This window comes from Lissotriton vulgaris, chromosome 1_2, assembly GCF_964263255.1.
Source record: "Lissotriton vulgaris chromosome 1_2, aLisVul1.2, whole genome shotgun sequence".
Taxonomy (NCBI): Eukaryota; Metazoa; Chordata; class Amphibia; order Caudata; family Salamandridae; genus Lissotriton; species Lissotriton vulgaris.
Window position 1 is genome coordinate 162,193,778 of NC_141686.1, and position 25,499 is coordinate 162,219,276.

The following is a 25,499-nucleotide window of genomic DNA, read 5'->3' on the forward strand; positions in this document are numbered from 1 at the left end:
GCCTGTGCAGGTGATTATGGGCTTTATAAATTGAAATGAATGCAAATAAGCAGATAAAATAATTTTAAAAGTTGGCCAAACATTACCTTTCCAGTGTAGAAAATGTCTTCTCTCTTCACCGTGCCATCTGCAATTTTCTCACGAATAGCCTCGCCAACCTCCACCTCATTGTTATAAATAAAGGCTGAATCAATGTGGCGGTAGCCAACCTCTATTGCCACCTTGGTAGCCTCTTTGGCTTGACTTTTTGGAACCTAGAGCATTAGTAAACAAAGAAATAGGAGCTATGATGCTGTATCACAGTCAGTCACTAGATACAGTTTTACATAGGTTTATTGTTAACCAATATGAGATGCTAATAGTGCACGAGTAATAACCAGGTGAGTGGAAAAATAGTGTTGACCGTGCAATGCATGTCTAATCCAATAAAGATGCAGAGCAGCAGTTTATCATCTGTCAGATGCTTGTCCAGTAATGTTCCGATAGTTTCAGTCAAGTGGGATAAAATTGTTGACATTTCAATCCCTGCGGCTGACAGTCTGTGGCTGTCATCAGCAGAAGTACATTGGGGCTCCTCAAGCTATATAGAACTGAAGCTGGGCACACCTACTATTTAACCTTTGAAACTAAAGATTAATCTGTGAATCAAAGCGTGCTGCTTAGGTAAGCATAATGTCCATATTATGCTGTTAAGTTAGCAAAAAAATACAAGCGTCGCCGCTTGTCCTAATGCGCACTGTTGCGTTACCTGCTGGGGTGCTAAATTTGATTAATGTTCATAATTCTAAATCAATTATACATGTCATTTCAACATTCAATAAAAAAAATTTGATCCATAAAGACGTTGATACATGATCATTTTACTTAGATCTTTTCAAAAAAACATATAGTTCGACCAATTGTAATTCTCATTGGATAATAGTTACACTTTCACAAATCATACATAAGCAGTTTATACATTTCTTAGTGATGCCCTATGCATTTCGGGCCCCTTGGCCCTTCCTCAGGGGCGGTATCTGTGAAAATCAAAAAGATAAACACTCTATTTGACACAATTCTGAGAATGTGAGGGGTAAGCAGTAAGAATATGTTCAGTCATTAGAAACAAATACAAGCAGTGGTTATACTACAGTCATGGTAGTACAGGACAGATTAAGGTGGTATTGAGAATCAATAGAAAAGAACCGCTGCACCAGAAAGAATACCTGATGAGAATGTCTGAATCGACGAGAAAAGAGGGGTGAGTGTGAAGAGGTGATTACGCTTTAAAAAAATAGTGCGAGCAATATACCACACCATGTAGTGCACACGGCACCATAGTAAGTCAATAACCTTGAAAATACTTGGGTATGATGATACGTAGGGAGCGCACCTCTAAGAGTGACTTTATCTATAAAATATATATGAGCATCAGGGGTAAGTATGGTATAAGTCCGATAAAACAAAGACCGATAAAACAAAAATAAACATGGGGAACATACCCTCGGTTTGCCGTATGGGTCAGCTGTATGGAGAAGAGAATCTTAGCTGATCAAAACGGGACGGTCCTCGAGCTAAAACAGTGATATAGGCGAAATTAGTTGGCAGCTCGGTGCAAGGGGGGTTCGAAATACGGGATTCTAAATACGGAATGGCTGGAGGGGTAGCTTACCTAGATGTAACTGGAAAACTCAGTGAAACTACGCGGAGTGAAGTCGGGTTTGCTGCTGTCTCACAAGATAGTCGTGTGAACGTAGGATTGCCGGTTAAGAAAATAGGACTAGAAGAGGGACTGCTGAGGTTCAGATAAGCTAGGTACGGTGGCGGCCATGATGGAAAGGTGCAAGTACATAGAGACACGATAGTGAGAAACAAAGCCGGATGGCAGAAAAGAAGGCAGATAATATAATACGATTAAATAAATTAAAAAGACCAATCTGCAGGAAACCCACATGTGAATACAATAGCATGCTTGAAATACTCAAGAAAATAATAGTGACAAGTACTGAACACGAGTCGCACGCAGGCGACGGATGATACAATATTAAAGATAACATCCTAGGTCTACTCTGTCATTGATCCCTTTGGGATCTTGTGAATCTAGTCTTTTTATCCAAAAGATTGAGCTCAAATTCCAGGTGCTCGAGGTAGTTCAACCCACCCCTGGTCAAGACCCTACAAAAAAATTACTCCAAAGGGAAATCTGCGTGCAACTCGTGTTCAGTACTTGTCACTATTATTTTCTTGAATATTTCAAGCATGCTATTGTATTCACATGTGGGTTTCCTGCAGATTGGTCTTTTTAATTTATTTAATCTTATTATATTATCTGCCTTCTTTTCTGACATCCGGCTTTGTTTCTCACTATCGTGTCTCTATGTACTTACACCTTTCCATCATGGCCGCCACCGTACCTAGCTTATCTGAACCTCAGCAGTCCCTCTTCTAAGTCCTATTTTCTTAACCGGCAATCCTACGTTCACACGACCATCTTGTGAGACAGCAGCAAACCCGACTTCACTCCGCGTAGTTTCACTGAGTTTTCCAGTTACATCTAGGTAAGCTACCCCTCCAGCCATTCCGTATTTAGAATCCCGTATTTCGAACCCCCCTTGCACCGAGCTGCCAACTAATTTCGCCTATATCACTGTTTTAGCTCGAGGACCGTCCCGTTTTGATCAGCTAAGATTCTCTTCTCCATACAGCTGACCCATACGGCAAACCGAGGGTATGTTCCCCATGTCTATTTTTGTTTTATCGGTCTTTGTTTTATCGGACTTATGCCATACTTACCCCTGATGCTCATATATTTTTATAGATAAAGTCACTCTTAGAGGTGCACTCCCTACGCATCATCATACCCAAGTATTTTCAAGGTTAGTGACTTACTATGGTGCCGTGTGCACTACATGGTGTGGTATATTGCTCGCACTATTTATTTAAAGCGTAATCACCTCTTCACACTCACCCCTCTTTTCTCGTCGATTCAGACATTCTCATCAGGTATTCTTTCTGGTGCAGCGGTTCTTTTCTATTGATTCTCAATACCACCTTAATCTGTCCTGTACTACCATGACTGTAGTATAACCACTGCTTGTATTTGTTTCTAATGACTGAACATATTCTTACTGCTTACCCCTCACATTCTCAGAATTGTGTCAAATAGAGTGTTTATCTTTTTGATTTTCACAGATACCGCCCCTGAGGAAGGGCCAAGGGGCCCGAAATGCATAGGGCATCACTAAGAAATGTATAAACTGCTTATGTATGATTCGTGAAAGTGTAACTATTATCCAATGAGAATTACAATTGGTCGAACTATATGTTTTTTTGAAAAGATCTAAGTAAAATGATCATGTATCAACGTCTTTATGGATCAAAAAAATGTTATTGAATGTTGAAATGACATGTATAATTGATTTAGAATTATGAACATTAATCAAATTTAGCACCCCAGCAGGTAACGCAACAGTGCGCATTAGGACAAGCGGCGACGCTTGTATTTTTTTGCTCCTCAAGCTATGCCATATAACCATATGACCCTGAGTCAGTCACAGGATAGATATGATCAACAGTTGAGAGAAAAGCAAAGTTAGTGGTGGTAATCAGGGTGGGAGGAATACAACTCGTTTGAAAGAAGCGACACATGGCTAAGCTTTGGAACTTCCTGCCCATTCATGTTCATGAGTCTAAAGAGGGCTTCAGGATTTTTTTTTAATTGTGGTTCTTCAATCAAGCTTAGATAGTGTTAGCCAAGTATATTCTGCATCCTTCTTTGAGCCCAGGGACATTGCAGCTGAGACAGCTGTGCTATGCATGTCTTTGATTGATCTATTTAGTACTCATACTCCTAAGGGTTGCCTCATAGTTCCATACCATGTCAAGGACAGTTATGCTGCTGGTATGTACCTCTGAACTAACCTCCTTGAATACTGCAGATATGCAATCAGATTGCTTCCTTCAGACAGACTGTATTCCCCCTACTCTGAAAAGCACTACTAACTTGGATGTTTCCGACCTGGGCCAATTCACACAGCAGTAGAAAAACAAAACCGAGAAATCACCATATTGATGCCAAACTTAGTGTAGATACCCGATCGACATAGCACACAGCAGCCCAGAACTTCTGGACTCAAGCAATTCCACAGCCTCAGCCTACCAGGTAGCTGGGATGACAGGCACAAGCCTCCATGCCCACCACCTACTAACTTGGCTGTTTAGTCAATTTTGCTATTTAGAGGTGAAGAATGTAACCAGACATCTACGTGGCATAAAAACTCTGTTAAAATGTAAAACATTTACAGGAGATATTTGGTGTTGTGGGTGCTTCGAGATCACGTTCAAGTGACAGTGTTAACCATTCAGGTGCAATGTCTTGATTGTCGGTGTTCATGCTTGTACGGTACAAAAAGTGCGTCACAGAGCCAAGCGCTTTGGCCATTGTTGGAAAATCTCTCAGGCAAGCTCAGCAAGGCAGGCACATTTTTACCTGTTTACGATAGCTGCTGCAGTCTTTTACTGCACACAAATTCATCTAGAGTGTAGACATTTGAGGGGGCAATCCTATTAATTACATACTGATTAACATAGAAGCATGGCATACAGCAACACTGAAGAGATCCTTCACTGCAGAAGGTGTTTCAGTGAAACAAGTTTTAACTTATGATTATTGTTAGACCTGGCATCTTTGGCGTGGCTTCCCCTGTCTTTTTGCCTCTACCTCCTGTATTTTTTACGCTGTGCTGGATTTCGTGTTTGCTGGTTTAAATGCTTTGGGCACTTTGCCACTGCTGATCAGTGTCAAAGTGCAAGTGCTCCCTGTGTAAATTGTGATTGTAATTGGTTATCCATGATTGGCATATTTGTCTCACCAAGAAGTCCCTAGTAAAGTGCAGTAAGTGTGCCAGGGCTGGTGATACAAATGCTACTAGTGGGCTTACAGCACTGATTGTGCCACCAACATGAGTAGCCCTAAAATGGTGTCTCAGGCCTGCCACCGCAGTTCCTGTGTGCAGTCTGTGAACTGCCATGTCCTCCTGGTCCGTGTCCCCACTGACCAGGCATAACCCTTCCCTTTCTGTGCACATTGGTCACCCTTATGGAAGGCCCAAAGTACCCACCTGGGCAGGGTGCAGTGTATGTGAAAGGTAGAGCATGTACTAGTGCAGGTGACATGCTCTGGTAGTGCATTGCAGCCATTTTCGTGTTTCACTATTGTAAGGCTATCTTGCCACATAGGCTATCATAGGGGATGCTGGCTTCAGTGGCTACCAGCATATCTTCCCATAGGAGCAAGATAGGACATAAAAGTCTGGTACCCCTGAACTCAGAATTTAATAACACATGTTTTATGAAAGGTGGTTTTTAAATCCTGTGTTTGAGAACAGCACTTTTAGAAAGTAGCTGTTCTCTTGTCTGACCTTTCTGTGTGCCTTGGCCTGTTTGTGAATTGACTGTCTGGTTTGAGAGTGACAGGGACTGGGGAGCCCCCGGGAGGCTGGCTGAGTCCGCCCTAGGCTGAATGACTGCATCTGCATCTTGAGTGGTGGGAGGGGATAGCACCTGGGCCTGAATAGGGCTGTGCCTGCCTTCCACAATACTGGCTCCACCTCCTGCTGGGCGGCTGACGACCCTGCCCCTCACTCTGAAAGGAAAGGAGAAGCCAGGAAAACAAAGTGCTCAAGAAACACCCAGAACTGGTTCAGACCGGGCTCAGAGCCCTCCTGCAGACAAGGAACAAAGACGTTAAGGGGTATAAGTACAGGACCCCTGACTACAGAAAATTAGATCATCCTGGAATCAAGAAGGAACCTCTGCCAAGGAGAAAGCTGAAACTGAAGAAGGAAGACTGTCCTGCTGTTGCTCTGCTGGACTGACCTGCTGTTGCTTTGCTGCCAAGGAGAGTGGAACGATTTTGCTTTGTGCTGTGTCCCGTTGCTTGAAGGAATCTCAAAGTGCCTTCAAAGAGCTGGCTCCCTGTTATGAAGTCCCAGGAACAAAAGGACTTCACCCCCAGCTTCCCTGAACTCTACTAAGAGAGTTCTGTCCTTCCTGGAGTACTTGGCCCATGTGTGGTGCCTCTGGGAGTTGTACCTGGGTTGGGAAGCTGGAAACCAAGCTTTTAAGGAGCTTTCTGCAAGTTTTATCGCAACCCGGGCATAGTGAGAAAATTCCCGCCACTATGAAGACCGAGATCGTGGCAGCGCCTGTCGCCGCTGCCTGAAGACGTTGCATCCTTCGTTTGCCGGAAGATTTCTGTCGCTGCGAACATCGTTGCAGAGCCTGTCGCTGCTGGATGAGATCACCACATCACGTCGCTGCGAGAATCATCGCAGATCCATCGCATCAAGGAACCGCAATTGAAATATCGCCGCTGAGCCACACATCCTCGCCCTGTAGATCATCGCAGTACCTAAAGATCATCGCATCATGCATTTGCAAGCATTTTCCTACGGAACCTCTACACCGGAATCCATACAAGGTATCACCTCCCTCCCCATACAGACCGGGTTCGTCGCAACACGCCCGCTAAGTCCAGCGGGGTTGTCGCATCGCCTCCCCAGGGTCTCAGGAGTGACGCATCACGTGTTTTTCACCGCACCAGCTTCCGTTTTGGAACTTTATCGCATTGAAAGGTACTGTTGGCAAAATGTGACGCAACTTTGGATTATTTTATCGCTAACACTAAGAACTCTTTTGTAACCATATTCTTGAACTGTGTATGTTGGATTTTTGTTGTTTTGGTCTTGTGTAGTTTAGATTAAATACCTTTATTTTTCTAAACTGTGGTGGAGTCAGTTTGTGGTGTTTTCACTGTGTTACTGTGAGTGTTGGTGCAAATACTTTACACATTGCCTTTGATAAGCATTGACTGCTCGTTCCAAGGTACCAAGGGGGTGATCAGGGGTTATCTAAGAGAGTTTCCTCCTTATGTTATGTTAATTCCGATTTATATAGCGCCCAATCACCGACAGGTCTCTTAGCGCTTGCTTTGGGAACCCGTCCTGGCTTTCCCTGCGAGATAACCCCTACTGGGCATCCCCAAGGTGAAGACCAGGCATCCCATCGCGGTAGGGCCGTAGTGGAGATTAAGCAAGCTATTGCCCAGAGTTGCAGAGTGTGAACCCATGATTTGAGTAGGCACCGTGGCGAGAATTATCGAGTCCGTGGACATTTTGAGCTCAAGACCCTGCCGCGTTGGGAATTGAACCCTGGTCCCAGGTCTGACCTCTGCATCAGGGTCTGCCTCCTCTAACCAGTGAGCCACACTTCTCCACACTTACCCTGACTAGAAGCAAGGGTCCCTATTTGGACAGTGGTACCTACCTCTGCCAACTACAGACCCCCAGTTCTAACAATTATGTAGTCATTAGGTTCCACCATAAGCTATCATGAGCCCGACAAAAAGACAAAAACAGTGTTCAACATGAGCCAAAATGTATGAGCCATTCTTCACTGCAAACGCGCTATTGGCAGAAACTCGCTATAGGCAATATGGAAGTATATGTAGTGGTGTAGACTGGGCGGGGCCACAGGGATGGCTGCCCATGGTACAAACTTCCTTGGGGCATTACCCCTAATGGTGAAAAATTTTAATAGGAAGATGGAGGGATACTTGCCTTGCCCGGGGCCCTGGCAACACACGCTATGCCATTAAGCGTATGTGAAGAAAGCAGTTGCGGAGACAATTTATGGTGCAGAATATTGTAGTTTTCATAAAATATGTGAGATACAAAAGACAGAGGCCGCTTCTTCAGAAGCCTCATGCAGACGCCCCCCATACTCTACTAAAGGCCTTGAACTTAGACTGTGAGCTGAATTGTAAAGAAGACGTGCTGCATAGAGTCCCTGATGACTGTACTCTGGAATATTGAGTACAAGACTAACAAGGCACACTAATATAATTGCCAGAATAGTGAGGGACAAAATATTGAAAGGTAAGTGCATATATAGACACAGATTTACGATTTGTAACCCCAAATCTATGTCCCTTGATGATACCAATTTGATCGATGTACTTGGATGTGGAGATTGCTATAGAAAATCTGTACATACTTATCTTTCGATGTTTTGTTCCTCGACATTATGCTCCTATGATGTCCTTTGTTCGATATTCATGATCCACACCCTCCTTGACATCATTGGCATGGAAGATTTCAGGAAGGGCCATTGTCTTAGGCACATAGAAAAACAACTTAGAAACTATTGGCTGTGGTGACCTCTGGGGAAGTCCTACTAACAGTGCTGCATCTCCAGCTATGGTTATCATGGTCTGTCACTAGCAGACAAAGACAGTTCACAGCCTCAGCAGTGCCAGAGAAGGCTCTTTGGTCTTATACTACCTGAAATTTAAGGCACTAATTGGGTTTGGATCCTACCTCAAGACTATCTGTATCTGAGGCCAGTCGATCAATGGGGCTTATTTACAAGACCATTGCGCTGCCGTTGTGTCACTTTTTTTACGTACTATTGGCACAGTGTGCCTGCCCATATTTATAAGGCCTCGTAAAGTCACCCTGTATGGCTTTTCCTAGCCTTGTAAATATGGCCCCCTTTCACGTATTACTCTGCGTAAAAGGGGCGTTCCAAGAGTGTTGCTGTGAGTGTTCCTAAACAACATCCATGGAATCTGATGCATTGCCAGATTTACAACGTTTTGTAAAACTGGAAATGTGTCACATTCATAGTCCTCCCCAGGGGAGCTGTAAGGGAGGCGCAATGAGGAGAAAGAGCTTAATCCCCCCCGTTTTTCCTTTTTCTATGTGTGTTGCATTGTGCAGCACACATAGAAAGAGAAAAAGAAGGTGCCCCTGCCTGCACAAAAACAATCATCCCTACAACGCAGACACCCTTGCACCATGGCGAAAGGATGCCTGCTTGCCGCATGGCAGCCCATTGTGCGCCAGCGCTGAGGAAAAGGACAGGAATGCACCAATCCTGCCCTTTTATTTTGACGCACGCCAATGCAGCAGGAAGGTATGCTGCATAGCTGTGTGTCAAAATATTGTAAATGAGGCTATATATATATATATATATATATATATATATATATATATATATATATATATATATATATATATATATATATATGTCCAAAACACCCTCTCCAAAGAAAAAGGCAGAGGCCACGGTAGGGAAACAGCTTGGAGTCTCTTTATTGTAGAATAGGCAGATGGGCGTATGCATTTCGGCCGTGTGGCCTCGTCAGCGCCCAGGTTGTAACAGGAAGTGAGTATGCTGCCCAAAAGGTCCTGCCCCAACTAAAATAGTTCTGGTTGGCTCCACCCATAAGCGGAGATCAATGTCACCTGCTTCAGTTTACCAATGGTGGAACAAACTACAAATCCCAGCATGCAGTAGTTTGCTAGGATTGAACGGCCGCATGACCGCGGGAACTGCAGGCACCTCGAGCAGCTCTCTCCCAATATCTCGCAATGCCCTCCACAACATCGAAGCTCCTTAGGTCCCCTGACTGCACAACCACTGCAATCAGGTATGTTTTACACGGGGACAAGTCCAACATTGCGCCTCGCCCAGGGCGGAGTCCATTGACTCCGGCACCGCTTCTGTTGCTCCTGCGTGCAGTGGTGGGCCTGGTCCTTCCGATAGCTCGGATTCAAAAAAGATTCTGCCGAAACAAAACAGCACCAGTAATGACCAGGTCAGCTTGTGTACAGGGGTCTCTGTTGCACGCCGCTGGATAGCAGTGCAAATTATGTCCAAAACACCCTCTCCAAAGAAAAAGGCAGAGGCCACGGTACGGGAACAGCTTGAAGTCTCCTTATTGTAGAATAGGCAGATGGGCTCACGCTTTAATCCCAGAGTCCCGCACCACCTCACCTTACAAGCAACAGAATCTAGACAATACCTCACTTAATTTCCGTAACCCACCACTTTCACACCGGTAGGGGTGAATACTTCGCTTCACACCCCCTCTATAGCACACCCTAAGCACCCCACAGAAGTTACAGTGCTCCTACCCTCCTATTTCCCACTTTTTTTGCCCTTTTTCCCCTTACTCGCTTCAACGGAATCACAAAATGGCAGCCAATACTTCCTGGTTGCAATCTCTCGCACCGCTCGCAGCCAATAAGCAGCATGCTCGTGCTCGTAACGCCTCAGTCAATCGGATGGCAGAATTCCCAAATATCGATATCTGTAAATTTTGATATTTCTCAGAAACTACTGAACGGATTTAGACCAATATGAACAAAAGCATGCTTTCTAGACCAAGACCCTTCTCCCTGCCCAATTTAGGGTAATTCCGTTCACCCGTTCGACCTGTAAACTGGTCTAAAGTTTCCTATTGAAATTAACATGAAAAAAACATGTTTTGGGACCCCCTTTTTTCTCATCCCCCCTTGACAAATCACCCCCAACCTTTCAATATAGGAGTTGATATCAACAAAGAATTAGTTTTGAAAATTTTGCGAAGATTTGTCAATCGGCGCCAAAGTTATTGGGAATAGAATGTTGCGATTTTCCTATGGTAACTAGATCCTATGATATGAAGAAACCACTTTCCTGGAAAAGAAAGAGCGGAGGCCAGAGGGGGATCTTTGGAGGCTCTTTAATTCAAAGATGCATGAATTGATGGCGGCGAATGCATTTCGGCGTGTCAGTTGCCTTCTTCAGCGCCCTGCACCAACTGAAAGTCTCACAGTAATTCCCACAATCCTGCTTCGCTAAATGATGCGGACGGCATCGGACCCCTCCCCTAGTTGAATGAACTCACCTGTTGGAGGTCATGTGAGCATGAATGAACTCCAACTCCCAGCAGGCAACATGTTCATGCTGCTGGGTCGGTGGTGTGGGGGGCAAGTTAGTAATAGCCACAGTTCCAATGTCTTTTGCAGGGTGGGGTGATTCGACTCCTTTTAATGCACCAATGTCCCAAAGCGCCTCCTCGGGTCCCCTCAGACCGCTGCAACCAAGCAAACAGGAAAATCCATGCGCGGAGACAACCGTATCGCTATACAATGTCCTAATGGGGGTAAAATACCACCCACCGCACTTCTCTCCCTCACTTGCTACGGGGGACACCGGATTTCTCGATCCCTCGAGACAATGATTCACTGCAGGCAGTGCGTTGCCAGTCTTATCCGGGTCACTTACACAGCGGGGCCATCCGTACCACGCTCCTGGCTGTGCGCGGAATATATGAAGAAACCACTTTCCTGGAAAAGAAAGAGCGGAGGCCAGAGGGGGATTCTTTGGAGGCTCTTTAATTCAAAGATGCATGAATTGATGGCGGCAAATGCATTTCTGTGTGTCAGTTGCCTTCTTCAGCGCCCTGCACCAACTGTAAGTCTCACAGTAATTCCCACAATCCTGCTTCGCTAAATGATGCAGACGGCATCGGTCTCCTCCCCTAGTTGAATGAACTCACCTGTTGGAGGTCATGTGAGCATGAATGAACTCCAACTCCCAGCAGGCAACATGTTCATGCTGCTGGGTCGGTGGTGTGAGGGGCAAGTTAGTAATAGCTACAGTTCCAATGTCTTTTGCAGGTTGGGGTGATTCGACTCCTTTTAATGCACCAATGTCCCAAAGTGCCTCCTCGGGTCCCCTCAGACCGCTGCAACCAAGCAAACAGGAAAATCCATGTGCGGGGACAGCCGTATCGCTATACAATGGCCTATATGTATATAAGCAGTATATGCAAGCAGTCCGCCATCCTCAACCAGCTTGTTCGCTCCTTTGTGGTAACGAAATTTGATGACGGACCCTGCCTGCAGCACAGAACCAGTTGACAGTGACACACCCACGCTTTCAGCAAACTCGTTGTGAACAACGCCGAAAGTGGAGCCGAAAAGTGAAAACGAACCGTTGAACAGTTTAGAAAATTACGGCAAATAATATTGTGGGTGAGTGTTCCGCAGACTGCCTTATCAAGGCGGTGGGGAGGACAACAGGCAACAGGCGGGCGGCCGGAAAGAACTGTACGGCATCCGTTTAAAAGAAAATTTCTATTCTTATTATTGTGATCAACACAGCGTATTCGGCATGTCGGACAAAACAGTACGAGGCAGGGAGGCAGCCTCTGTAACATTATTTTCCAATCTTCCAAAAGTATCTGATCGAGGGGGGACAACAGCTGCACAACCAAATATTCTGTCTAATGAAAGTAAAATCAGAAATCTGATGAAACAGATGGAAAAGTGCATGCGTAGCGAAGCCACGAAATGGTGGGAGCACAAATCTTTATCTATGTACCTAGCAGAAGGTCGAGTCCCACAAGGGCTTCCTATACTTTTAGCCCCTAGCTACGACAAGCCCAGTTCAGAAATGCTCAGAAACTTGGAAGCATCAGGAAATTTGGTCAAAATTTTGATCAAATATGCTGAAATCGATCGCATTGCACTATTGAAAGAAATGGAAGAAATTAATGGTGAATTGCTAAAATTGGAACCAAACGATTTAATTGCAACATTTTTTCAAGAGCGCCCAGTGAAACATGAGGACAAAATTAAGGCGCACAAGGCGTATACGTTTGCGCGCGACAAGGAGGATTATGAGCATGGTCGTATCTACACATTTGCGCGCAAATACCAAAATGCCAAAAAAAACTAAAATGAATCAGAAAACAATTGCGCCCATGAGTGCTCTCACAAATGCAACAAGAATGCCACAATGTGTGTGTACAGGTACCAACCCAGGTCAGAGTGATGAAGAAACATCAAATAGTAGTGTCTACTCTGAGGATAGTACAACAACAAGGGTAAGCTCTGGAGAACCAACAACGATGCTAGATTTAGGAGAGGAGGTTGATTTTTTAGTGAATGCTCGCCTCCAATCACTACGCTCAAGGAATCAGCAGCAGCCACAGCTGCAGCCACAAAAAGGGCAAAACTCAACCAACGAAGGAGGGAATGCCGTAAAAAACACAAACTCAAACAAAAAAAAGAAACAAGTCTGGCGGAACAGAAACTAAATGACAGGACAATTATAAATCTCTCCTCCACAACGCTTACAGAGGCAGAAAAACAACTGCTAAGCTTGGGGTTGAGTTTTTGCCCAATAAGTGACTTTAACTATTCGAAGACCAGAATAGATGTTTTTCAATATATACGCAAACTCAAACTGCGTAAGTTCTTCAATATTAAGGAAAGTCTGAATGAGACGGAGCCTACCAATATTGTACTGAATCCTTCTACGTTGTTGGCTCAGGATACCAGAGCATTACTTACCTTGCACCAAATGGGAGAAACCACTGATACTTCTGATAGTATCAACTCTAATCCATCGACCCAGTAAGATCTCAGAGACGCCGAAATTAACCAAATAGGAGCAGGTAGCAGTCCATTTAAACCTGCCTCCAATTTCATACCAACCATGCCCTGAGACGCCATTGATTTATTCCACAAAGTGGTGAAAGCAGATCTTAAAAAATTACATTACCAAATAAAACATCGGAAAAGACAGAAAGGTACTAGGGAAAAACGTTACTGGGCACTTATGAACAAATTAAAATCTGACCACAAAAACATTTTCTGCAGCTCAGATAAAGGTGGTAACATCGTGATTTGGCCGCAAAAAGACTACATCAACGAGGCGACCACTGACCAGACAACTTTCAGATATCACATGTTATCAGAAAACCAACGCAAAAGAGTATGACAAAGCAAGAGACACTCTCAAAAAATGCTCGACAAATACAATAGAGAAGGCCTGATCTCCATGCAGGAGTTCAAGTTCCTAGATGTAGAGCATCCAGTTATGCCCAGGATATATTTAATCCCTAAGATCCACAAGGAAACCTTACCAGTTCCAGGAAGACCGATCATATCGTCAATTGACAGTATGGCTGAACACATTGCTATCTACGTGGGTTACTTTTTGCAAAGTTTGGTAAAATATCTACCCACCTATGTGAAGGACACAGGAGACTTTCTGCGCAAGATAAAGGATACTCCGTGGACATCTGACTCTTTACTCATTGCCCTGGACATAGAGTCCTTATATACTAGTATTGAACATAGTATAGGACTGAGGGCACTTTAATTTTTTCTAGGGACTAGACCCCTTAATTGTTACAATCACAATAAGATGATCATATAGCTTGTCACATGGAGTTTATACAACAACTACTTTGTCTTTGGTAAAGAGATTTATCTGCAGAAAAGGGGTGTGGCTATTGGGGCCTGCTTCTCTCCCAGCTATGCGTGCTTGCACGTGGGCTGGTGGGAGAAGCAGGTCCTCATGGGAAAACATCATGACACTTACTCACAACACATAGTACAGTGGATACGGTTTATTGATGATGTTTTTATGATTTGGAGGGGGGATGAAACCAGTGCCATCGGTTTTATTGAACAACTTAACATCAATCAAGAAAATCTGAAATTTACATATAAAATGAGTAAACAAACTGTAGATTTCTTAGATGTTAAAGTATTTGTTAAAAATGGAGTAACTCCATGGGTGAGTGGCAGTGTGTGAGTGTCTGCATAGGTGTATGACTGCATATGATAGTGTTTCAATGATGAGTGACCTTATGGGTGAATGAATGAATGTGCATGTAGATGTAGGAATCAGTTAGTGGGTATGTAGTAAATGGTATTGGTGTGTCAATAGTTTCAAAAATGATACTCTGTATTTTACACTAGGTGTATTAGAGTGTAAGGAGGTGCATTGTATTATCACATGAAGTATATCATTAGTGGTGTAATTATTGATGTTAAATGAGCTGTCATCAGTGATGTCATCAGTGATGTCATGAATGATGTAATATGTGACATCATCAGCATTGGATTGCGGATGCGCGAAATATACAGTTAGTGCACCTAACTATATGTCGAATTTCATTGGTTTTATATCAATAAAATGTCCAGCTAACTATATAGGAGGAATTTCAATGGTTTTTTATATGTTAATTCCTAACTATATAAGGCCTAAAACCTATGTTTTTTTTGTGAATTTCATTGGTTTTTTAAAGGCTAATTCCTAACTATATATAGTGTATAACCTTTGGTTTTTTCAGTGAATTTCATTGGTTTTCTAAATGCTAATATATATATATATATATATATATATATATATATATATATATTTTTTTTTTTTTTCTTAAACTGCTGACAGCCAATCAGATCTCACAGATAAGGACAGAAGTCCTCCAACAGAGGCTACTGGATGATAAGCTTCACTTTCAAGGCATTACTGTTGCGGATTTCTGACACAGAATGTGTTTTTCCAAAACATAACTGTGATCTCGCTTGCCTAAATAAAAGATTCTGTAAATATGCCCGAAGCCAGGCTCCCGAGAACGTCCCTGTAAAGGTGTCAGAAAAAGACATGTTGCCAGGTTTCATTAGTTTGCTGCAGAATGGGCTGTATAGGAAATTGCATTGAAAAAGAATCACTGATTATATTTAATTGAAGCGGCGGTGACACCACTCCAAGCAAAGTGCATTCATCTAGTGACAAGGTTGGCCATTATTGGAAATTATTTCACAACAAGATCAAATTTACTGTTGACGGCTAATGAAGAGCCAGCCGAAAGCAAGATTGAAATCTTGAAATAATTTGCAAGCAAGAAGAATACAGTGCACGTGAAATCTTTATTATAATTTTCATCTCGCAAGCACCGGCTTGATGGTTGGGAAAATAGTTGCTAAGACAAATAAATAACTAGATAAATAAATACACGGTAAAAATAAAGTTCACCAAAGTAAAGTTTCTTTCTGCCTGTCAGAAAATGTCGTTGGAGTTCAGAGGACAGGCATGCAGAAAAACATGGGGTATTACCCCCCAAAGGACCTGCATCTGTTTCTAGTAACCATAGGCATTCACCCAAATGTGACAATGCAATTTCAAAAATAACCCCTACTCCCAAGTGAAAACATTCCTTATCTGCTGACGCTTTAACCCTGACCGCGAGGCTTTGCCATAGACCAGCAATTATCGGAGCTTTCCTGCTCAGTAATGCTGTACGGTAAGAGAGTTTTGACAAAGATGCAGCTCGTTTTCTGTTCTCTAGAAATATATTTCAGCAAACCAGTCTTACCTTGGATCTGCGTTATGTTACCTTGCGGCACGGGGGGCCCAGCCTGCGTGTGGGAAGTATACAGACGTGCCCCACGTTAGCTCAGCGCGCCGCGGCTGCCGTGCCCAGTGTGTACCGCCTGCGTGCAGGTGCAATGGGTCATTCGGTTGTCAGGGCGATGAAGGGCTGGGCCGACGGCGACAGCCTGCGAAGCCTGAATGTTATGCTCGCGCAGCACACCTGTAATTGACTCTGCTCTGCGGCTGTTCAGCTCCACCCGCTTAATGGCCACAGGTTCCTGGAGTGATGTCTCAATAAGGCTTGCTCAATGCCTTTGTCGACTGCAGAGGCTGGAGTTACAGCCAGGTGACAAGGTGTTGCATGACAGTCTACGCGCCCTCCACGTTGTTATGCACATATATTGACTTGAACCTTTCACTGTGTTATCTCAAGCTAATATTTCTACCCGATCAAGTAAGTTCAATGGCATTCGCAATGTTTTTACTGTTCATTCCTGACGTAGTAGTTCTACGCCGGTGCACTCACCGGATCCCGGGGTCGGCTCCCGGCAGCTTCCGGCTTCCTCTGTCCTGTCCCGGGCCGGCAGCCAATCAGAGCGCGGCCCGGGGAATAAGGTCACGTGTTGTCCCGCAGTTCCGCCCCCGGCCTGCCTGACTTCCTGGTCGCGGCCGGGCGGCAACAGCGGGGACAGTGGGACAATTTCAGCGGGCAATGCCGGGTGGGCACCGGCCTGAAAGATGCATAAAGCATAAAGCGCTCCCAAAGCGCTAGTGGCAAAATACAGCGCAAAATCGCGGGGTGCCAACACTTCATGGATGAACTGCTGACAGCCAATCAAATCTCACGATGAGATGCTGACAGCCAATCAGATCGAACGATCAGAGATATGTCGTTAGGCTCCGCCCAGATATATAATTTGATTCTCTTTTAATTTTCTCAGGAACCACTGGAGGGATTTACACTATTTTACCAAAAGCGTGATTTGCGTACCAGACACTACTATTTTGACAAGTTTGGTGTAATTCCCTTCAGTGGTTCAAGCTGTAGCCGAGTCTAAAGGTCCTATGGAAATTAACATGGGGAAAACACGTTTTGGGACCCCCCTTTTTTCTCAGCCCCCACTTGACGAATCCCCCCCAAATTTTCAGGGAAGGAGCGGAGCGGAGCGAGCCATCTTCTTTGAGAAATTTGCGAAGATTCATCAACCAGGGCCAAAGTTATTCCCAATAGAATGTTGGGGATTTCCTATGGGAAACCGTCCTAACTATATATACCTACTGGCTACCGCCAGTAGGTAATATATATATATATATATATATATATATATATATGTTTTTATGAAATTGACAGTAGAGATCATTGTTACCTGAATTTATTCGGTATATGAATTGTTTGATGGGTTAATATTTTCACCTGTTACCCTTCCGTTCGAAATCTAAGTACTACAGACATTTTGAGTAGTATGTTGTCTATATCTATGATCACATGGTGTTCACTAATGCATTTAAAAATAATGGCACACACCGGCCAGACTATCTGTGAGCAAGGGCATCCGCCTGAAACGCGTCAGACCGTTGTGCTGTGATAAAATAAAAAGCATCCTTGCCTGAAATCTTTGGGACTCGCCGTGGTTTTCTGTTCGCCAGCGTTGGAGGTGCAGGACCAGTATTTCTGAAATATATATATATATCTATTGAAACGTCATAATTTATCGACATTATATAACTATTATACCCTTCTAATGGATAGAACACCATTCAAAAATGGCGCCCACAGTGGTGCAAAGGGGTGAAGTCCTATGTCACTGTCAATGATTGTAAAACAACTTTATTAACTTGCTGCTTGTATGTCACAAGTGACACACTGACGAAGGCTTACGCCGAAATGCGTCTGTGCTTTCGTTTTTCCAACATTGAATCACCGTAATATCTCTCAGTTTATGAGTGCTGCCTCTTTTCTTGAGAGCTAAGAAAAGCTTTGAGCGTTATGTTATGTGGCCTCCCGCGAGCCGCCAGCAGCACCCGTTCATGAGTGCACAGATCCACATGGGAGTCAAGCGTTTCCGAGGAGGAGTTACTCTGTGCACCGTTATAACCGCTGGGCTGAGATTCAAGGAATACAACTAATCCGGATTAAGGACATCGATGTGAGGAGAGCGCTGGATTGCTTCTAGAGCCCCTGACGATAGACGCCCTTACCGGTGAGCCGATTTTCTTTTCCTTTCTTTCACGCATGAGTGTAAGATACAGCGGGATTGAAAACAGAACGACCATAAGAAGGAGAGGGCTCACAGAGGTCGGGAAACACGCACTAAATGTTGCCAGGACAATAAGAGCGCAACAATTACATGAACAGCATGTTTTCTGATACGGAACGTATCAATGCAGCAAAAGATATGTTTAAGCGAAGCGGAATCCCCTCGCAGGCGGCAGCAACAACAACGCCGGAGGTAGCACCCCAGGACTGTAAATTGAAAGAGACACTCATGAAGTTGGAGAGACTCCACAAGCGCGAAGTGAGCAAATGGTGGGAGGCCGCAAGTTTAACGAACTATGTGGAAGAAAAGAGGGTCCCGAGGGGTTTGAGAGTCCACACAGTACCCTCTTATGAACATCCTGATCCCCAATGTCTCACAGACTGGTTTGAGCACACTGCTTCCTATTGCGAAGGCACCCTCAAAATCCTTGTAAAATAGGCCTGGAGCGACAGGGGGAAGGTGCTGGCAGAAATCGAATTTATCAATGAGGAACTGGAGAAAGAAGTGGATCCTGGGAAGAAAACACTGATATCCCAGATGAAAGACCAAATAAAGGCAAGGCTCACAAAATATGAGCAGAAAATAAAAACGCGCAAACAAGAGAAATATGAGCGCGATGCCAACGATTACCATACGGGACGCGTACTGACGTACGCCAAGAATTATGATGCTCCCCGTAAGGCTCTCCAGAAAGGAACCATGACTGCCACTGCAGGTGCAATGCCGGAAACAGAGCCTGCCACCTCAGAGTCTGACCTTACCGAGAATGAGTCCGGAGACGAACAATGAGGGCAAGGCGGCCCGGGCAATCAAAATGCAGTGTACGCCACACAAGGGGCCCAACCAAAAAGAACTCTTTTTCAGGGGGATTTCGAAGTCATCGGAAAGTCCTGGTTGCGCGATGGCAAGAGCAAACCGCCAGATGCAGATGTAACATCGACAGCAACAAGAGGAGGCGCACGAGGAGGGCAGGCGGTGGGAAGAGGAGGCAGAAGCAATGCAAGAACCTCCCGTTGGTCCAACCGCAATGTGAACAAGAAACAATAAGCACTGATGACCAAGACCTTGGCAATCCAGTTAACCTGACAGTAGTCAATCTGACAAGGAAAAAATTGACTGATGCAGAAACTGAAGTCTTGAGCCTGGGTCTCACATTTTGTCCCACCAATAACCTTGAATACACACAGACAAGAATAGATCTGTTCCGCTTTACCAGGAAGCTTAAGCTCCACAAACATTTAAAACTACGTCCCCATTTAAAAAATAGCAACAAAAAGGGAACAAGAGTAACTGCTACGGACTCTCTTAGTAGCAGAGATCTATCAGCCATTGAGACACTTGAGGACTTGCGATTAGAACAAGAACATGACTTTGAAAATCTAACTATCGCACAACGAGCTATTCTTCAAGGAGTCGAGCAAGAGAGAGAGGAAAGTATGTTCAAACCCATCCCTACCTTTGTGCCGCAATCGCCATTGGACGCTGTGGATGTATTTACAGAGGCCATGAAGAATGACCTCCTGCAGTACAGGAAAGCGGAACATCGTACTTCAATGAAGAACATCACTGAATGCCAGGGCTCGGCATTGAGGGGTCTGATCAATGATAAATCTCTGGTGTTCAAGCCCTCTGATAAAAGGGGAAATGCGGTCTTAATGAGCAGAGATCAATACAAAGAAGAAGCATTGAGGCAACTTGCAGATAGAAACTTTTACATGGAATGTACAGCTGCAGTATACCAAAAGAGTATCACTCAATATGAGACACTAATACAGAAGTGGTACAGCCTCAACATGCTTGGTAAAGATGAACATCTCTTCTTAAGAAACAATACCCCTATGACACCCACCTTATACCACCTCCCCAAATTACATAAGAACATGCAACGTCTCCCTGGCCGCCTAATTATTTCTTCCATTGGCAGTCTAACAGAGAACATGTCATGCTTCGTGTACAATATCCTGTTTCCTTTGGTGGTGAAATTTAAATCTTACAAACGATACACCAAAGACTTTTTGACAAAAATCCAGGAGTTAACATGGAGCTCTGGATATCTGCTGTTGGTTCTGGATATTACCAGCCTATACACATGTATAGAACATAGGCAAGGCCTAGAGGCCGTTAAGTATTTTCTTGAACAGCGCCAGATGCGATTCGCTAGACACAACGAAATGATCATTGAGTTTATAGAGTACTGTATAACTCACAACATTTTCCTCTTTGAGGACCAGCTATATATCCAAACATCAGGGACGGCGATGGGCACCTGCTTCGCCCCCAGCTATGCAAACTTGTTCATTGGCTGGTGGGAGGAGCGGGTGCCCGGGAGCTGCACAGTGGGTTTAGACACAGGGGAGGTTATATGCTGGCATCGTTACATTGACGATTTGTTTATCGTCTGGAACGGTGGGATTAATACAGCGGAGGAGTTGAACTAAGAAAAGCTTTGAGCGTTTTATATATATATATATATATATATATAGATATATATTATGAATTTATCAGAAGTGGATAGGACACTTGTAACCACTTATACAGAGAGAAGTATTGAAAAACCCTCATAAACGTTGTGTATAACGAGAAGCGGTATATCTTATTCTCCGCCCCACACAGACGTTATGGCAACAATCATTGGGTTTAACAATTGGTATCTTGCCAGGCTGAAAGAAAACAGTAAAACAAAGTTGAGAAATAAGGGAAGGGGGCAGGCTAGAAACATTCTGAACCTCTAAGCTTGCTCAGGGGGTCGTACATGGATGTTTAGGCTCTATTTTCGTTTTTATAAAGAAAAATCGCGGCATACGCGTATGGAAATCCGTACAATTATGAGCAGGAGCTGGATGCTGATTGGCTGTCAATACTCCACACCAGGAAGTGTTGGCAGCCATCTTATTTGTCACGAGAGCCGAGTCACAAGAAAACAGTAAAACAAAGTTGAGAAATAAGGCAGGGTAGAAACATTCTGAACCTATAGTGTTGGTCAGGGGTGGTACATGGATATTTAGGCTCAATTTATTTATTTTTTTAAAATAAAAAGTCGCGGGGTACTCGTCCAGTACTCGTACGCAGTGGAAAAGGTGGAAAAAAACTAGAAGTCCGTTTTATTCATTAGGTCCCAGGGGGCAAATTACGGGGTTAACACCTTGGCTGCTAGGCATTTTCCCCCTCCTGCGCTGGGAATTACCATTTTGCTGTTTCCATGACGAGCTCAGCTCGTCATCAGCACACGACACCCGTGGGTGATGACGAGCTGAGCTCGTCATCAGCATCGAAAGGGTTAAATATTTTGAATAATGAGGGCTTGTAAGGTGCCTCGAGCACTGGGAATGGCACTGTTGTGGTTGTATTTTGAAGTATGCAGGGGTTACGGTCCTACCCCTAGCAGTCTCGGGAAGCGGCACCCCTTGGGTCTTTTTAAAAAAAATATGTTTTGAGTTCTCCCTCCCTCTATCCCCGCACACATCGCGGGGAACGCCACGTTTTAAGGGCAGTAATGTGTAAAATGGTCTTGCAGCTACGGGTATCTGCACTGTCTGGGGTTTTTTATTAATGTTGGGAGGGTGGGCTTGATAATACATCCTTGTTAATTCCCATAAAAGCCCATGTTCTGGTGTTAACATGGGTTTCTATGGGAAATAACAAGGCCTTATTATCAACAAAAGGCAATACATTATCACCGCTTTTATCGGCAGGAGACTGCCGATAAAGCAGCGATAATGGTCTTTATAATATGCCCTTGCGTATTGCCGTAGCAGCCCATGTTAATACCAGAACCTGGGCTGCTATGGGAATTTACAAGGGCCTATTATCAAGCTCATTATCGCCGCTTTATCGGCAGTTACTGGCGATAAAAAGCGGCAGTAATGTATCGCCTTTCGTTGATAATATGCCCCTTAATTTCTATGATAGAATGTAAAACTTTCCTTTTTTTGTGTAGCAGTTGTACTCTGTACGTATGTGCAGCCTCGTTTCGAAGCCCAGGTTTTTTTCTTTTTCTTCAAGTTCAACAAACAAACCTTTCTTTATTTCTTTATTTCAGGTGTTAAATTTGCCGCTTTGTTTTCCAGGGTCGTGTGTGTCATCCGCTACTGTACTTTTGTAATATATTAATAATGGTATTTTATCTAGATTTATTTGGAACGTAGTGCTGAGGCGCCAAACGTTGATCACGTACTCCGTCCACTGCCATTTAGTAGTTTTTCACTGTTGTTTTTATTATATCTGTTATTTTCATTTTATCGTCCTCCTATTTTCTTAGTGATCGACGAGATTTCGAGGCACAGACACAACAGTGTTTGTCCTTAAACTCTGATGTTATCAAACTTGGTCACACGTATACCTAAAAACTAATTTGAAGGACGTAAGTCACAGCCATTACAACGTGTGTTCGTCAACACAAAGACATTATTAAGATTATGCGTGGTAAATGGATAGTACTTGTAAAAGCATGCGTGGTAAAACTATGGGGCATATTATCAACAAAAGGCGATACATTATCCCCACTTTTATCAGCAGGAAAGTGGCGATAAAGAGGCAATAATCTATATCGTTTTGTTGATAATATGGCCCGAAATGCATGCTAATGGCTTCGTGGTGAGGATAATGCGTGGTTATGCCCGCGTTGTAATGGCTGTTTCCCCGCAGGACACTGCAGCAGCCTGGTCTGGGCACCGTGGACTCCAGGGCAGTAGGCGGAGGGCCACACAGCTCCTCATACAATATAGAAATCTTTGTGGGGTGATTGTTTCCATTGTGTGGGTCTGAGGATGAGTACCTTCATTTTGTTTAAGTTCATGTTTAGAGAGCTGCTCTTTATGTAGTTGGTGACGTCCTTCTTTGTGTCGTGGAGGTTGCTTCTGGTGGTATGTCGCTTTTTGGTGAGGAAGAGGATGAGCTGGGTGTTGTTGGTGTAGGAGATATTGTTAAATTGTGATGGTGGGCTACTTGTGTGAGGGTGGCCATGTAGATGTTGATTAGTATTGGGTTGAGGGATGAAGACTGGCGGACAGAGGAATTGATTTCCGTGGTTTTGAATCAGAAGGTTGGGAGGCAGATGCTCAGGATTACTATTGGACAGTTTGCAAAGTAAGAGTTTGACACATACTAATTGGCCGTGCACAAAAGTATGTGAAAGCAATAACGAGTTTTTGTTGTGTATTTTGTCAGCATATATTTGTAAGTAACATTATTTACAGTGTATGGAAATTAATCATAATGCTTTATTATTTTATGATTGTTTGAGATGTTTCCTATTTACGTAAGAAATTGCTCTTAGAAAAAAACATTTAAGATATGTTTTATTTCTATTTCTTAGATTGTTATTTAGAATGTTGAATGTTTTTTTTTTTTTCAGAACAAAATTTTATTGTGTCGTTGAAAAATTGCAAGACAAGCACAGCACCCCGGGCACCGGAGAGGCTGTGAGCAGTAGAGTAATAATCACATTTAGGCAATTCAAACAACAGTTTAAAATAAGGTAATATTCTTATGTCCCCCCTCCACTCTCCCTCCCATTCCCCCTACCCTGAACCCCTCCCCCGCCCCCTGCACAGCGTCTTGTTAGTCTATAAACAAAAAGAATGTCAAGAAACATTCAGTGTGTATTCCTCATCACCCGCGATGAGTGTCCAATTGTCCTTCTTCAGCTTCATCTTGCACTGGCGGTTCCAGCCACAGTCCTCTATAGTCTGCCCATCTCTTCCAAATCTTATAATGCTTCCGGGGGCAGCCCCTGGCCTCAAAGATCGGGCGCTCCAATCCCATATAAAAATCTAGTCCCCTTTTCCACACTCCCACTAGGGGGGCCCTGGGGTCTTTCCAGGCTCGGGTCACATCTTTCTTGGCCACTGCGTGGCCTAAAAGCAGCAAGTGTTGTTTGTAGATGTTTCCCCCTACCTGTTCCAGGACATGGAGAAGACCCAACTGTGGCGAGCGTGGAAGCTCCCAGCCCAACACCTCAGACAGGCAGTCCCACACTCCCGACCAAACCCTCCTCAGCCCATCACACGACCATACCGTATGTATAAAGGTACCCACTTCTCGACCACATCGTAAGCAATCAGGGGACGCAATCAAGCCAGCCTTCCACAGCCGTTCCCTAGTATAATAGGCTCTATGCAGACATTTGAACTGAATGAATCGCAGGCGTACCGCAATGGCCGCTCCTCTTGGAGCCTCCAGCGCTTCTCTCCAGTCTTCCTCCTCTAGTGTACCTACATCGCCTTCCCATTTGGTCCGCAGGTTGTCTAGGGAAGAGGAGCAATGTGTAACTAGTGTTTGGTAGATAGTAGATATTTTTTTACTTTCCAATTCCCCCTTAAACACCTCAACCTCCAAGGGGCTGAACTCGGGCAATGAGTCCAGGCCATTCAGGGCGGGTGTAATAGCGTGATGAAACTGCAAGTAGCTAAAGAACTGGGTCTAGGGCATGTCATATTCCTCCCGTAGCTCCTGGAACTATTTGAGGGTCGTGCCCTTGATAAAATGGCCAAAGGCTGATATGCCAATCGCGTCCCAGCCACGGAACCCCTGTAGGGATGCCAATGCCGGCAATAGCCCATTCTGCCACAATGGGGTTTCCCTCGTTAGTCTGTTCCACCACCCCATGCGGCAAAGTGCTCCGTGCCATATATGAAACACTACTTGAGTAACCACTGGGAGCCTCTTTCTTTTAAAGTATAGTGTGCAGCGTGTCAGGGTCCATCAGGTACCTTTCCAGGGCATGAGTCGGGTCGCCTCGGTCCCCATATCACAACTCATTCAGTATTATTATGTAAGAAGCTTGATAAAAGGACAGAATGTCCGACGTTGCTAGGCCGCCACAATACGTAGAGAGGAAACATGGGCGAAGTGCTACCCTTGCCGCTCCCCCAGCCCAAAGAAATTGGCTGAGCACCGAATTTACCTGTTTGAACCACTGCGGAGAAATAGGATACGGATGATTTTGCAAATGGTATAGTAGACGTGGGATGGCCACCATCTTAAATATGGCCGAGCGGCCATATACGTTTAGGGGCATGCGGGACCATGTAGTCATGTCTGATCGGACATGATCCCATACAGGTACAACATTGCGCATCCATGAGACCCCACGCAAGTGCGTCAGGAAGACACCCAGATATTTAAGGCCTCCTGTCGCTTCCTGCAACGCCGCCACCCAGGACCCCAGGCCACCGCGCTCTCCCAGCACCTACAGCACAGACTTACATAAGTTCAAGCGGAGGCCCGACACCTCCCCGAATATTCGCATAATGTCAA

The 25,499-nt window shown here is 44.4% G+C and overlaps 1 protein-coding gene across 1 annotated transcript in view; it reads right to left on the reverse strand.

The window, feature by feature from the left end:
• Nucleotides 1–25,499, reverse strand: part of LOC147734747 (aldo-keto reductase family 1 member C15-like) — a 364,446-nt gene that overhangs the window by 208,382 nt on the left and 130,565 nt on the right. The window contains exon 2 of the mRNA XM_086953626.1: nt 87–254. Coding sequence (XP_086809752.1) covers nt 87–254 — 168 coding nt within the window. The remainder of the gene's footprint in view (nt 1–86; nt 255–25,499) is intronic.